This window comes from Sceloporus occidentalis, unplaced genomic scaffold (genome assembly GCF_023333645.1).
Source record: "Sceloporus occidentalis isolate IW3139 unplaced genomic scaffold, rSceOcc1.0.p SCAF_95, whole genome shotgun sequence".
Lineage (NCBI taxonomy): Eukaryota > Metazoa > Chordata > Lepidosauria > Squamata > Phrynosomatidae > Sceloporus > Sceloporus occidentalis.
The window spans coordinates 2,776,746-2,790,194 of record NW_028317075.1 but is presented as its reverse complement, the minus strand read 5'-3'; the positions used below and the strand labels follow the sequence as shown (position 1 = coordinate 2,790,194).

Below are 13,449 nucleotides of genomic sequence, written 5' to 3'. Positions count from 1 at the left end.
GTCTGTTAGCACATCTGGCCTATGGCGACCGTGGTAGAGGTGTATGGTAGACTGGCTGAAGGCGACAGTGGTGTCTGTTGGCACATCCGGCCTGAGTCAACCGTGATATGAGTGAATGTGAGATTGGGTAAAGGCAACAGTGGTGTCTGTTGGCATATCCGGCCTCAGTTGACTGTGATATGGGTACATGTGAAAGTGGGTGAAAGCCACTGGGTGTCTGTTAGCACAACCGTTCTAAGGCGACAGTAGTAGGGGTATATGCGAGACTGGCCCAAGGCGACGGTGGTGTCTGTTGGCACATCCGGCCTATTGCAACCATAGTAGAAGTGTATGCAAGACTTGCTGAGGGCGACGGTGGTGTCTGTTGCCACATCCAGCCTAAGGCTACCTTTATATGGATGTATGCGAGATTGGGTGAAGGCGACGGTGCTGTCTGTTGGCATATCCGGCCTAAGGCGACTGTGGTAGGGGTATATGTGAGAGAAGGGTGGTGTCTGTTGGCTTAACCAGCCTAAAACCGCATTATGCGAGACAGGCCCAAGGCGACGTTGGTGTCAGTTGGCACATCCGCATAACGTGACTGTGAAATGGGTATATGTGAGAGTGGCCAAAAGCAACATGTTTGCTTTTGGCCACTGTATATGTGGAACAGTCATACATTTGGCATTGATCTTTCACATATTCTAGTATTTTTTAGTCTGCTTAGGCCACAATTATACAGGGTTTTCTAGACAGTGGATTGGTTTGGATAAGCAAAGCCCATTGTTGTGAACCTCTACCTTTCACACTTAGCCTGCACCTTCCCTTGAAGGTTACTAATCACCATCTCTATCCAATCTCTGGTGCAGCGTGCCATTTTGTTGGTCTCCCAGCATTCTTTGAGAGGAGGAGAGTCTAAAAAATGTGCCAGTCACTTTATGACAGGGAGGCTTCATGCACTCTTGATAGGTCTTTATGTATGTGGGGATGTGTAGAAAGGCAAAGAATGGACATAGGTCCCAAACAGCTACTGCTCTTCTAAAAGAGGAACCCTTGTTAAATGGTAAACAATTAGATTTTTAGGAATTCTCAAAAAAAACAACATAAAACTGCAGACACCACCTACTTCTATTGGTAAGTCAGTGAAAATGTAATTCAGGACAGTAGCAGGCCAACACATTACAAAACATGGATGCTCATTTTTGAGAACAAGATTGTATCTGTGTTGGCCCTGAATTTGTTTTTAAAAATAAATTGTTTCATCATAAGACCTATAGGTAGTGCCTCTGTAGGTAATGGTTTAGTTTTTACACTGTTTTCTCTAAATGTATCTATTCTATCTAAAATATTGTTGTAAAATAAGAATTCTTTTTTTTTTGCTATAATATTTACTTAATGTGTATTATTTTAATAATGACCTTTATTTAAATTACAAATTGGTAAGAAAATAATTATCAAGGTATTCATTCCTGCCTTTAAGCAAAAATGAATATCTTCTACTTGGATTCCCATGCCGGCTGTGGGAACTAACAGCTAGTATAAGAAAACCAACAATATATCTCTTCTGCCACCAGGTAAAGCAAGGATCTGCTACGACTCTGGGCATCAGATGTCTCTATATCTCTTAAGATGCATGAAACTTCTCTGAAGGTAATAATACAATAGGATGAGGCAAAACGACCTGAGCTGGTCAGGAATCACATTTTAACAAAAAGCACTTCCCAAACAGGGCAGAATGACATTGACAATGTGTGACTCATTAGTCTCTGTGCCTTGGAATTGAGACATTGGCTGTGTTAAGTCGGGAGTTGTTATGTTGGCTAGGTAATGAATAAATAGTACTGTAAAATGACATTACTTGGGAAGCATGTACTATAGTGTTCTTTATGCAGTAAAGTTATTGGTATTGATTAAAAACCTGATTTTATCTTATTTTGTTCCAATAACCTTCATTTATCTGCAGACCTGTAGGATGCCATTGTGTCAGTCGTGGTATTTTGAGCAAATTTCCTTGCTCATACACCATACTGGGTTGACTCTTTATGGCGATGTTAATGAAGTCTGTGACTCCTTAGACATTCATCAGTCAGAAATATATATACTATTGTTTATCAAAGTCACAGTGTTTGCCTACTAGGTTGGACTAAGAAACATATAAAAGGCAGCAACCTGCTATATTATGTAAACACTACGACTGATTTAAAAAAAACATAATATTTAGTAAAGTATTTTTCTTTTGATGCTAGTAGTAAAATAAATATGAGAGTCCCCCTTTTAAGGAAACATATTTTTTTCTGATGGCACTTCCTGCAAAGGTCCAAGAGATCTCAGTCATGTTCCACTTTAGGTGTAAAACAATAAGCAGCGTCATAGAACATCTTCACCAAAGTATGATTTGTGTTTTCACACCTTGTTTGAAATCTTGAGGTAGTTGACTAATCAATTCACTTCATCACAGAGACATACAATGTCTGCTAGATGAACAGTACAGAAGAGTGTTGTTCAGGTTCCATAATAATAAAACCTCATCATAGAATTTGACTGTACACAGAAGTATCCGGTTCTCCTTTTGTAGAACTCTCTAAAGGATGTCTCTGTTATGGTTTTTCTGTCTTCTTTCTCCTCTGACACTATTAGATCACCTCTTTTCTCAGGATATTTCCTTTTTTGCATATCTCTCTCAGGGAGATTCTCCCTGAATTATGTTCCCCAGTTTATCTAGAAACTTCTGCCTCACAAACCACAAGGTCCATCATTCCTATTCACTAAAGGGGGGGCTTTGTAAGTGAGTTTGCAAGAGAGTTGAGGTTTCTAATCCACCACTTCACTATTCATTATGAAGAGCCACCACTGGCAAATTTCTCCATCAAAATAGTTTGAGATGGCCCTGTATAATGCATAATTCACTATATAACAAACCTGAAACTTTTGTTTGGCACAAAAAAACATAGTATGTTTATTGAATGTGTAGAATTACCATCTTTTGTCAAACTGTTTCATGGGCATGTGGTCAGTTTATGGCGATGGGCATGGTTTTACAGAACACCTTTAGAATGTTTAGTAGAAAGAGAGGAGAGAAAAGAAATGAGAGAGATGTGACAAGAGAGTGGAGAGGAAAGAGGAGATAAAAGAGAAAAGAGAGGCAAGAGAGAATAAACACTTGTTCAGTATTGGTCCTGTAGAGCACTTCTATTTGTCTTTGTCCATCCCACAAATTTTGGCGTCAAATTTCACCTGATGGAATTTGCTTAAGGCTTTCAAAGCACGTTCTGGAAGAAATCTAGAAGAAAAACAACATATATTACGTTATTTTGATTCTTTTGTGATTATTGATTTATAGATGCTTTCCTTATATTAATTCAGACATACAAAAAAGTATTCATTTGACATCTTTAAATGCTAAAAAGTCTAAACCCGTCTTTCTCTGAAAAGGGTATTTTCTATTTATTTATATATTTTAGCACTGATTGTATTTTAAAATGCATGAAATGCATGGAGGGAACAATGCTGTTATTTTGTACCTAGTCTACCCCCTGACATCCATAAAAATAATACACACAAAGAGTACATTAACCTGCTGAAGCAAGATAGGCTTAATCTATAGCTCTTCTATATTTGTGACATGGTAATGCATCATTATAAAGGAACCAACGAAGTCCATGCTGTAGTTTTGGAATCCAGTATAGGCTTTTGATGTAGCCAGCTGCTGGAAGAGGACATGTTCATGGAAATTCCCCAAAGTCTTCTCCTATGGAGCAGATACAGAGTCTTTCTGTGACATATCGACTGCCAACACCAGCAAAAGCCAGACAGGGATCTAACGGGAGCTGGGCTTTATTTTTATGTTGGGATTCTCACACTTTGCTTGCCAGTTTGTTGTTCCTGTGCTCCTTTGCCCTAGGTGACTCTGCTTAAGATCCAGAATAGTGACTGCTAAAAGTATCACTAAGCTTTGAAGTAACGCTGGCTTCGTTCAAAGAGACCAGCAGTTGTAACAATGCCCCTAAAAATTTTGAGTAATCAGCATGTACTTTAGGAGTTACAGATTTCTTTATTAAGTATTTGTATTTATACATACCAAACATACTGTCTATTTTTTTATTTTTATTTTCTGTTCTACCCGTCACACTCTATGTATCCCTTATTAGTTTTTGACCATCTTCACTGTTCTTTCCTTGTGGACTCCTGGTGATTTATTATCAGGAAGGAGTACAGTAGAAGAAGAGAAGGAATGCAGTGAAGTGTATGCACTTCACGTTAAGCTTAAGCGATACTTGCCAAAATCTGTTCAAACACACACAATTATGTATACTTACAGCTCCAAAACAAGTGACATGTTTACAAAGGGAGGTAGAACAACCATCTTCTTGTTGGTGAGAATGCCATCTACCAGTTTCCTGGCAACATATTCTGGCTCCAATACAGGAGATAATCTAAAAAAAAGTAAATTTTATCAAGGGATATTAGGGGATATTACCTCTCCTGCTTAATTTAAGAAAGAAAATGTGAGAACAATTTTACACAGCTAGGGTTATTCCAAGGGGTCTTAGTGCAGAAGTATCTGTGATCTTATTTTATTACGTCTGTAGACATTTGCTAACATAGTGAGCACTAATGTTACACATTCAATAACATGTTCCAAGATGTAGCTATTTAGATCGAAAACAGAATACTTACCTGGGATATGGCTCCTCAGCACAGTTTGCCCAGGGGAAAGGATTTTGTGTTAAACTACTACTTGCCTTCTCATATTTAAAGACATTTATCAATTAGATTAAACTGATAACAACACTAGTGAGAACAGCTACTTAATTTCACCTATTCCTATGAGAGTATAGTTTTCTTAAAAAAACTGCCAAAGATATTTTATTTAATAAAAAAATATAAACCATAGCTTAGAAATTTCTCACCTGGTGTATTATGTGCCCTAAGAATATACATACCACTGAGAAACTAGGGATTATAGTCTATAGTATATTATAGTGTATTTATTAGCTGTTTTCTTTACTTTTATACACTGTTTTTTTAATGGTAACGGGATTGTACGCTATAAAATGTAAAATTAAAAGTCAAATAGGAAATTAATTATAAAATAAAACAATGTTATTTAAAAAATTCACACAGTCCTTACCTTGTGCTCGGATTTTTTACAAAGCCAGTGTTGACAAATACTGGGCATAGACATGTAGTGTTGATTCCATTTTTTTCTAGGGCGGCTAGCTCTGCAGTTAGTGCCTTGTGATACCCAACTGCAGCAAACTTAGTGGAACTGAGGATTTAAATCAGTAAGTGTGAAAAATTAACTACATTAAAGAATAGCTTTTCCTGTTATGAGAATAAATCTATCCATATATTTTCCATAGGATGACTGTGAGATGTTTTCAAGACCTAAATATAAAAAAACCTAAAAAATGGAACCAGCCTCCAAGGTCCACAAAAAAAGAAATAAAACTATTTAAATACATAATGATATCTAAATAACTTAGTATGCAAAAAGATTAGAGCCTGATTACATAGTATAATTTTTTTTTTGAGAACTTGATACTATTCAAACACAATTTTAAATCGTGTGAAAATATTAAGAAAATACATACCAATAATCCACTAAGAACGGAACACCCAAAAGTCCAGCTGATGAAGCCACAGTAGCAATATGTCCATGGTTGTTCCTTATCATTGAAGGAAGGAAAGCTCTTGTGGTCTGTAGGGAACAAAAAACAGTATGTGTTTTATAAAATGTTATTTCAGTGCAAAGTCTGATGTCAGTATATGCAGTATAATCAGTATAATATATATATATATATATATATATATATATATATATATATATATATTGACATGGTTAAGCCCAGGGAGATGCTTTGTTTGGATTTTGTGCACAGATGCTGTAAAAGTAATTTATATAGTTCCCTGGGGTGGAGAAACTGGGGAGCCGGGCGGGCCAATATCAATATTTGGTGTGACCACCGTTTTCCTTCAAAACAGCATCAATTCTATGTACACCTTCACAAAGCAAGGGATTTTGAAGGCATATAGTTAGCTGTATGGTTAAACCAGGTTTCTACTGTCTGGAGAAATCTGGTCAGAAGTGGTCTTCAAGACTTCAAGACTTGCGGCCAAAAACCAATACGTGGAAAAAAAACACGGGAACTGGGGTCTAGAAAAATAGCAGCAGGTGCTCTGGACTGATGAGTCAACATTTTAAATATTTGGGTATAGCAGAAGGCTGTTTGCTGAAGGGCTGGAGAGAGGTGCAAGAATAAGTTGCAGGCACCAGTGAAGCATGGTGGATGTCCCTTGCAAGTTTGGGGCTGCATTTCCGCAAATTGAGTTGGGGATTTGTTCTGAATTACTGTTCTCCTCAGTGCTGAGAAGTACAGGCAGATACTTATCCATCATGGAATACCATTAGGAGGCAAATTCAACATCATTGAGTCTGTCTGGGATTATATGACGAGAGACAAGCAACTGAGGCCGCCTAGTTCTCCAAGATGTTTAAACTGTGTGCAAGTGTACCTAAAAAAATTGATGCTGTTTTGAAAGCAAAGATTGTTCACACTAAATATTGGTTTGATTCAGGTTTTTCTTTTGTTCTCTCACTTTGCATTTTATTAAATGATAAAAATAAACTATTAACATGCCTATTTCTTAAAGCATTCTTGCTTTTCAGCATTTTCCCACTTTTGCTCAACAGTTCAACTACAACTTCTATGATCGTTTGCCTACATCTGGTCATAATTTTCATAAGGTTAACAGAGCCTAAAATTAAACAACTGGTGACCTACCCTTTATATGAAGTGCTCATCATCCCTGAGAAATCTTTGGGTTTAATGCAGAGTCTCCATATGAAGCACTGCTTCCCAGCCAGCTGTCTGAGGTTAGCTTTCACCATACACTCACAGATAGCCCTGTCCTTTCATGAAGCCATTTTCCCCGAAGTTACCATAGTTCAGATTCACACAAAAAAAGATGCATGCACGGTGTAATAACAAAAGAGTAATACAACACCAAAACAGATTATCTAAGCATGGATAGGAACATGCCATATTCTATATTCAATGGCTCAACTACCCTTTAGTGACATATTATTTTGCATTACATGATGTATAGCAGGGTCACATTGATGCTTATCAAAACTGAAACATGCCAACTCTTTAAATTATAAAGGGCCAATCTCAGTAGGCCTCTCCAGCCCTACATAATCTACAATCAAATTTTACATCTTCCCACATATGTGCCAGGCCTGTTCAGCCTTTGTACTGTAGTAGTTTATTAGGCGTGTCTCTTCATAATTCTAATTAATTGCACTGGTTAGATTAAGTAAAATTTTCACACACCTATGTCAACTGTCGATTTAGTGAATAAAAGGATTTTGTAAGGATTGTAGAAACACTCACCCAAAAATGAGCGAGAATGTTCACGTCAAATATTTTTTGGATTTGGTTATCCTGGAGTGTAAGCAGGTCGGCACAGAAAACAACACCTGCATTGTTAATAAGGATATCAATGTCTCCAACATCTTGTTTTACCTGCAGAAAGTACATTTAGGTTAGTATTTTCATTATCTTTATTATTATTATTCATTAGGACAACAATTTCTAGTATATATATACAAATCCAAAAATATATATTTCTTGGATATAGACAGGAGTGAGTCTAGCGTTATTGGCACCTGGGTCTCTTTGGTGTCCACCCTTGTAGCTAGAACAAACTCCCATAATTACATGTACTCAACACCTACACACATGAATAACCCTAGGCTCACCCCAGACACTCTAGCACCATACTTTGACACACATTCACATCATACACTAACACATACCGACACGAAAAAGTAACAGGCACTCATGCTAACACCATACACTAACATTTGCATACACTCCAATACTATATACTGACTTGCAGTCATGCTAAGGCCCACTCATTTCCGCATGCCAACACGAAATTCTAACACGTACACGTATGCTCACATCAAAACTAACATACAAAAACTCATGCTAACACTCTCTCACTCTATCCTATTATCAGGGCAGCCTGCCAGCTCTTCCTTCACCTCAACTTTTCACTCTTAGTGAGCTATTCAGTCCAGGGTCTTCTTTTTCAGTTGGTACACTGTCCATTTTTTATTTACTCTTTGGATGCTGCCTTTTAGCAAATAACTCCTGAATGCAAAACAATTTATTTATGTATCCATTTTACCTTGTCTGCTGCTGCATGAATTTCTTCCCGTTTGCTGCAGTCCACCACATATGTATAAACTTTAGCTCCAATCTTTCTGCACTCTGAAGCAGTTTCCTTCAAACCGTTCTTTACAAAGGAAGAAATCAAGAAGTGACGAGACTTGATCATCATAATTGAAAACCATTATTTAAAATTCCAAAGGTTACAATCATAAAAATAAAGCAAAGTGATTTAAATAAGATTTAAATTGCTATTACGATAACAGTATACCTAGAATAAATAGGTAGGAAATATCGCTTAAATGTCTTTCCTTTATTTATAAATAAATGTATCGTGGCATGACATCAAAGAATTCAATATAACCAGTAAAAAAAGAAAATGTATTGGACGCGTTATTGTAATTTGATGTGTTTATATTCACATCCTTTACCAAATCAGTATAATTCATCTCCTCAGCTCTTGATTCTTTTAAGCTTAAACAGGGAAACATTCAAAAGGATTGAAATAGAGATGAGGTGTCCTAATTATCTGGTGGTAACAAAACAATTGTGGGCTCATGTTTTCAGAATTCAAGCCAACAATATTAGAGCCCACCCTTAAAAATACTTTGATAAAGTTCATCAACGTTTCAGGTTTAAAGACAAGTGTGTGGCATGGTACCATGGAATTCTGATGTGAAATCAACTTAGTTGTGGTAAGTTCCCCTCCTAGTTCAGCTCAAGAATCAATCCCCACTGAACTGAAAGCACCAGGGTGGATACATCAGCAAGTAGACTCAAAATAATGTTCTTCATTTAAACACATATATAAAAAACTGTACATATAGGTGGCTGTTTTTCTGTAGAGGCTGGATCTAGCTGGTGAGAAGGGGACTTAACTAATTTTGGAACAGTAATCAGCTTCAAAAACATTATACTTATTGGCAAACAAGTATAATCATGTTCTTACAACAAGAATATTGATTGATGCCAGTAAAATATTGCTTCTTTGAAAGCTGTGCCTTGACATAATTTCAGTGGTTGCCTAATATACCGTATTAAAAGTGGGGGTGCGGCCTATATTCGGGGTCTAGCGCCTGACGCCCGGGAAATGCAGTCCCGGGCACCGGGCAGGCAGCAGGGTTAGGATACAGATCCCCCGCAGCGGTGCAGGGGACCCGTATCCTACTCTCCAATACGCTCAGACAGCCTCCCCTGCCAGCACTTTCCACGGGGGGGGGGGTGCCGGCACGGGAGGTTGTCTAAGCGCATCGTGCAGATGGTCACCGGCTGCGGAGGTTGTTTACCCGCATCGCCGCAGCCGGTGACCGTCCGCACGATGCGTTTTACCTCTGCCCCCAAGACTTACCAGACATCCGCTGAGTGCCGGCACCGGAAGCTGTATACGCGTATTGCGTAGATGTCCCCCGCCGGCCCCGCAAGACACCCGGGAGTCTGCTCTGGTAAGTCGGGGGGGGGGCAGAGTGGCAGCATATCTCGAGGGGGGGGGAGGACAGTGGCAGCATATCTCGGGGGGGAGGAGGACAGTGGCAGCATATCTCGGGGGGGAGGAGGACAGTGGCAGCATATCTCGGGGGGGGAGACAGAGTGGCAGCATGTTTTTTTGGTGCTTTTTTAAAGAAAAAAACTTTTTCTTTAAAAAAGCACCAAACTTTTAGGGTGCGGCCTATATACGGGGGCGGCCTATATCCGAGCCAATACGGTATTTATACACTAGACTCAATCTCCATTACTTTATGCTAAGTTGATTTGTCTACTGGTAACTACGGATGCCAAAATATTTTTCTCATTATACTGAAAACCTTTAACAACCCTAAATTAGGTCCACATTGTTGTCAATGGTCTGATCTACTAGGAGACGTCAGACAATTGGCCTTTTGTCCTGGTCTGGTAATTCTCACCACTGTTGACCACCATGCATGCAAATGCTCTAATTGGGCACTGTGATACCTCTAAATGGACCAGAGATGTAAGATAAGAAGCCGTGGAATGTAGAATGACTTCTGTGGAATCATACATAGTCATCTCAGCAAATAGGAAAGTTGGTACATGCCAAGAAAAAACATTGCTATCAGATATTGCAACTACATACTTCTTCATACTTTGGACCCAGTGGCTTAAACCATAGTCTTCACCATTTCTGGAAACCTATGTGCTCAGTCGTCCTAATTATTCATGCCATTCATTTGGCTGTCTTAGCTGTACCCTATCTGTAACAAAAATGTCAAGGTGTATGTAAAGGCTGGACAGAGGGAGCAAGTCCTACCACACCAACATATCAACTGGCAATAGTAGGAAGTGGGAAAACAGTTTTGAGTGATCTGATTGCTGATTGGTTAGTGGCCTTGTCACCTCAATCTGTATTGATAAGGGTAATAGTTAATAATATAACTTTATTTTTTAATTAGTCAGAGATCCAGTGCCATAACCTTTTCACTTGGTTCCTATACTCCCAAATGTGTACCTATACCCATGGTTAAGAACCTCTTCTGCAATGTGACCCTGTCCCTTTAAAGAATTAGAGCTAGAATTAGCATGTGCATGATAAATACATTACTGTAAAATATTCTAATATGGTGAACTATACTAGAAGCAGGTTGGTTTACCCCAGCCTTTGACTCCACTACCTACCTGTAGACATTTATGATCGCTTTACATCAGTAGATCAAGTTCAGAAAAAAATCACTTAGCTTTTGTAATCCACCCCTTCCATTGGGCATAATAATACCATCAATGCAAAGTCAATAAAATACTTACAGGAACAAGTCACACAAAAAAATGAATAAGACAAGCAAAAATCTTCTGCAATACACATCTTGCACAGAGCAGAGAGATGTATCAGCAACTTAATCTTTCTTCCAAAAAATGTTTTTTGTGTTGTGAATTAAAGGACCCACTCATATTAGTTGAAAATTAGAGCACTGTATATGCTGTTTCTTTAGTATATTAAATACAATATAGTATAATATAGTATATTATTCTTAGTTATTGTATTGTAAATTATTATTATTATTTTTATTCTCACCTTATTAATATCCCACAAAACCAGCACACTTTGGAGCTTTGCAAATTCTGTTGCTGTGTCCCTTCCTATGCCATGACCAGCACCAGTGATCAGGACGATTTCTCCACTCACAGATTTTCTCTTTGCAGGTATAAACAGCTTTACAAAGGATTCCAAATATGAATATATCAGCGTGAGCAGCAAGAGTAGAAGTTCTAGAAATACATTCATTGTGTTTTCTTTGTAAAAGGCAAGTGTGCTGACTATGAAACATGAACTTGGGAACCAAGTCAAGCAACTACGTCACCATTCAAGGCTTGTCAAATTCAAGTTAACTCTGTCCTTTCCAAACAGCTCTTACATTCTGCTCTTAAAAAAAGAAAATAGACTTAACTTATTGGAGGAGTTAATTATGTTATTTTAGCTTATTTGCAAAAAATGTTTGTGTTCAATATTAAGTTGAATTTCCTGATATTTCCATCATTGTTTAGAACTCCGCAGTGTTTATGTTAACACTATTGAATGCACCACAATATTCATACACAGATGATCAAGGCACTGCAATTGAATTTATTATTAATGTGCAGCAAACAAATTATATTCCATAGAGAAATATAAGACATAAAGGGAGAAAGAGATAGCAGGAATGGAGGAATATAAGCCAAAAAAGGGGAGAAGAGATGGTATGCATAGAGGAATGTAAGAGATAAATGGGGGGAAAACAGCAGGCATGGAGGAATATAAGACATAAAGGGGAAAGAGACGGCAGGCATGGAGGAATATAAGGCATAAAGGGCGAAAGAGGTGGTAGGCATGGAGGAATAAAAGAAAGAAAGGGGAAATAGAAAGCACGGAGGAATATAAGACAAAAAAAAAACCAGAAGAAAGAGATGGCAGGCACGGAGCAATATAAGACATAAAGGGGGAAAGAGATAGCAGGAATGGAGAAATGTAACACATGGAAAGAGGAAGAGATAGCAGACATGGAAGAATATAAAAGTTATATTCCTCCATCAATGCCATCTCTTTCAGACCTTTATGTCTGACAGTGACCTACACCCCTGCCATCTCTTTTCCCCATTTTGTATTTTACTCCTCAATTTGTTTCTGTTATATTACATACACCGTTTTCTTATTTTGGCTGCAGATTTGGGCGGTAAGGTAAGGGCAGCAGATCCTTGCACTCTTGTTAGAACAGGGATGGTAGCATGTGATCAGGGGCCTAACTACAAACAAACCACAGGGCCCTAGTGCAAAAAATGTGCCCAGGGTCCCCAAACTTCACCTTTGCCCCAAGCAGCTTAGCAGTGCCATCCTAACCAAACAGCTTGCCTGCGCCATCTTTGCCCCCAGCTTGCCAGTGCCCCCAAACATCTTATCTGTGACGTATTTTGCCCCTAAACAGATGGCCTGTGCCATTAATGCCCCCAAACACCTTGTCTGTGCCGCCTTTGCCCTTACCTACACATGCTAACAAATATACACATGCTTACACATACACTTACTTATAGTCTCTAACACACACTCATGCTCAAACATGAGTATACATAGATATTCATGCTCATATATACTTCATGTTCACATATATACAAACATAAATATATAATTGGAATCTTACAAGTGGGAGACTGTAAACTGTAATACATGTATTGGGTTTCTTACTTCATTTGTTCTCTTAGAACCCCAGAACAGTGCAGCACCTGCCAACAAGTTTCTAACCCCATTGTACTCTGTAACTGAGAGCTAGTTTGTATTTAGTCATATTAGCTGAGTTCTGGCAGCTAAAACTCTATTTGAAGGTCACCATATCCATGTACTTGCAATAACACCCAAGCAAACATGAACTTTGCTCATGTTTGTTTTATTAATGATGTCAAAGTATGTATAAACCTTTATCATATCTCTTGATTTTTACTCAGTAAATCTGATAATTCATAGATATGATAAACTTAATAGCAGTATACATTATCCTGTATTTAAAAGACCTTTGGACGGATAGTTAAAGTTAGCTAAAGAACGATTTGCCGTAGAAATAGGCCAAAGATTATACTGAAAAAAGGAAAGTATAATGTTTTGAAGCTCATTTATGCTATTACATAATTCTTACGAAATTCAATCCAAACCAAGATCACCAACAACCTTAGATACAAGTTTCAGCCCTCATGGTCCTTGTCAATGATGTATGACTGGTATCCCTTAATGCACCATAAGCAAAGAAGTCAACATTTGGACCTATACTAACGCTAAGTAACAGGTGATACAAATGAAATGTTTAGAAAGTCCATG

The 13,449-nt window shown here is 38.2% G+C and overlaps 1 protein-coding gene across 1 annotated transcript; it reads right to left on the bottom strand.

Annotated features, from left to right (window-relative positions):
• Positions 1-3,168: 3,168 nt before the first annotated feature.
• LOC149284329 (17-beta-hydroxysteroid dehydrogenase 13-like) lies at positions 3,169-11,394 on the bottom strand. Its single transcript, XM_089496871.1, has 7 exons — positions 11,185-11,394; positions 8,179-8,286; positions 7,377-7,508; positions 5,574-5,680; positions 5,111-5,248; positions 4,296-4,412; positions 3,169-3,259 (listed from the first exon to the last, which is right to left on the bottom strand). Exons 1-7 carry the CDS (start codon positions 11,392-11,394, stop codon positions 3,169-3,171), a joined length of 903 nt encoding a protein of 300 aa, XP_089352997.1.
• Between the last annotated feature and the right edge of the window lie 2,055 nt (positions 11,395-13,449).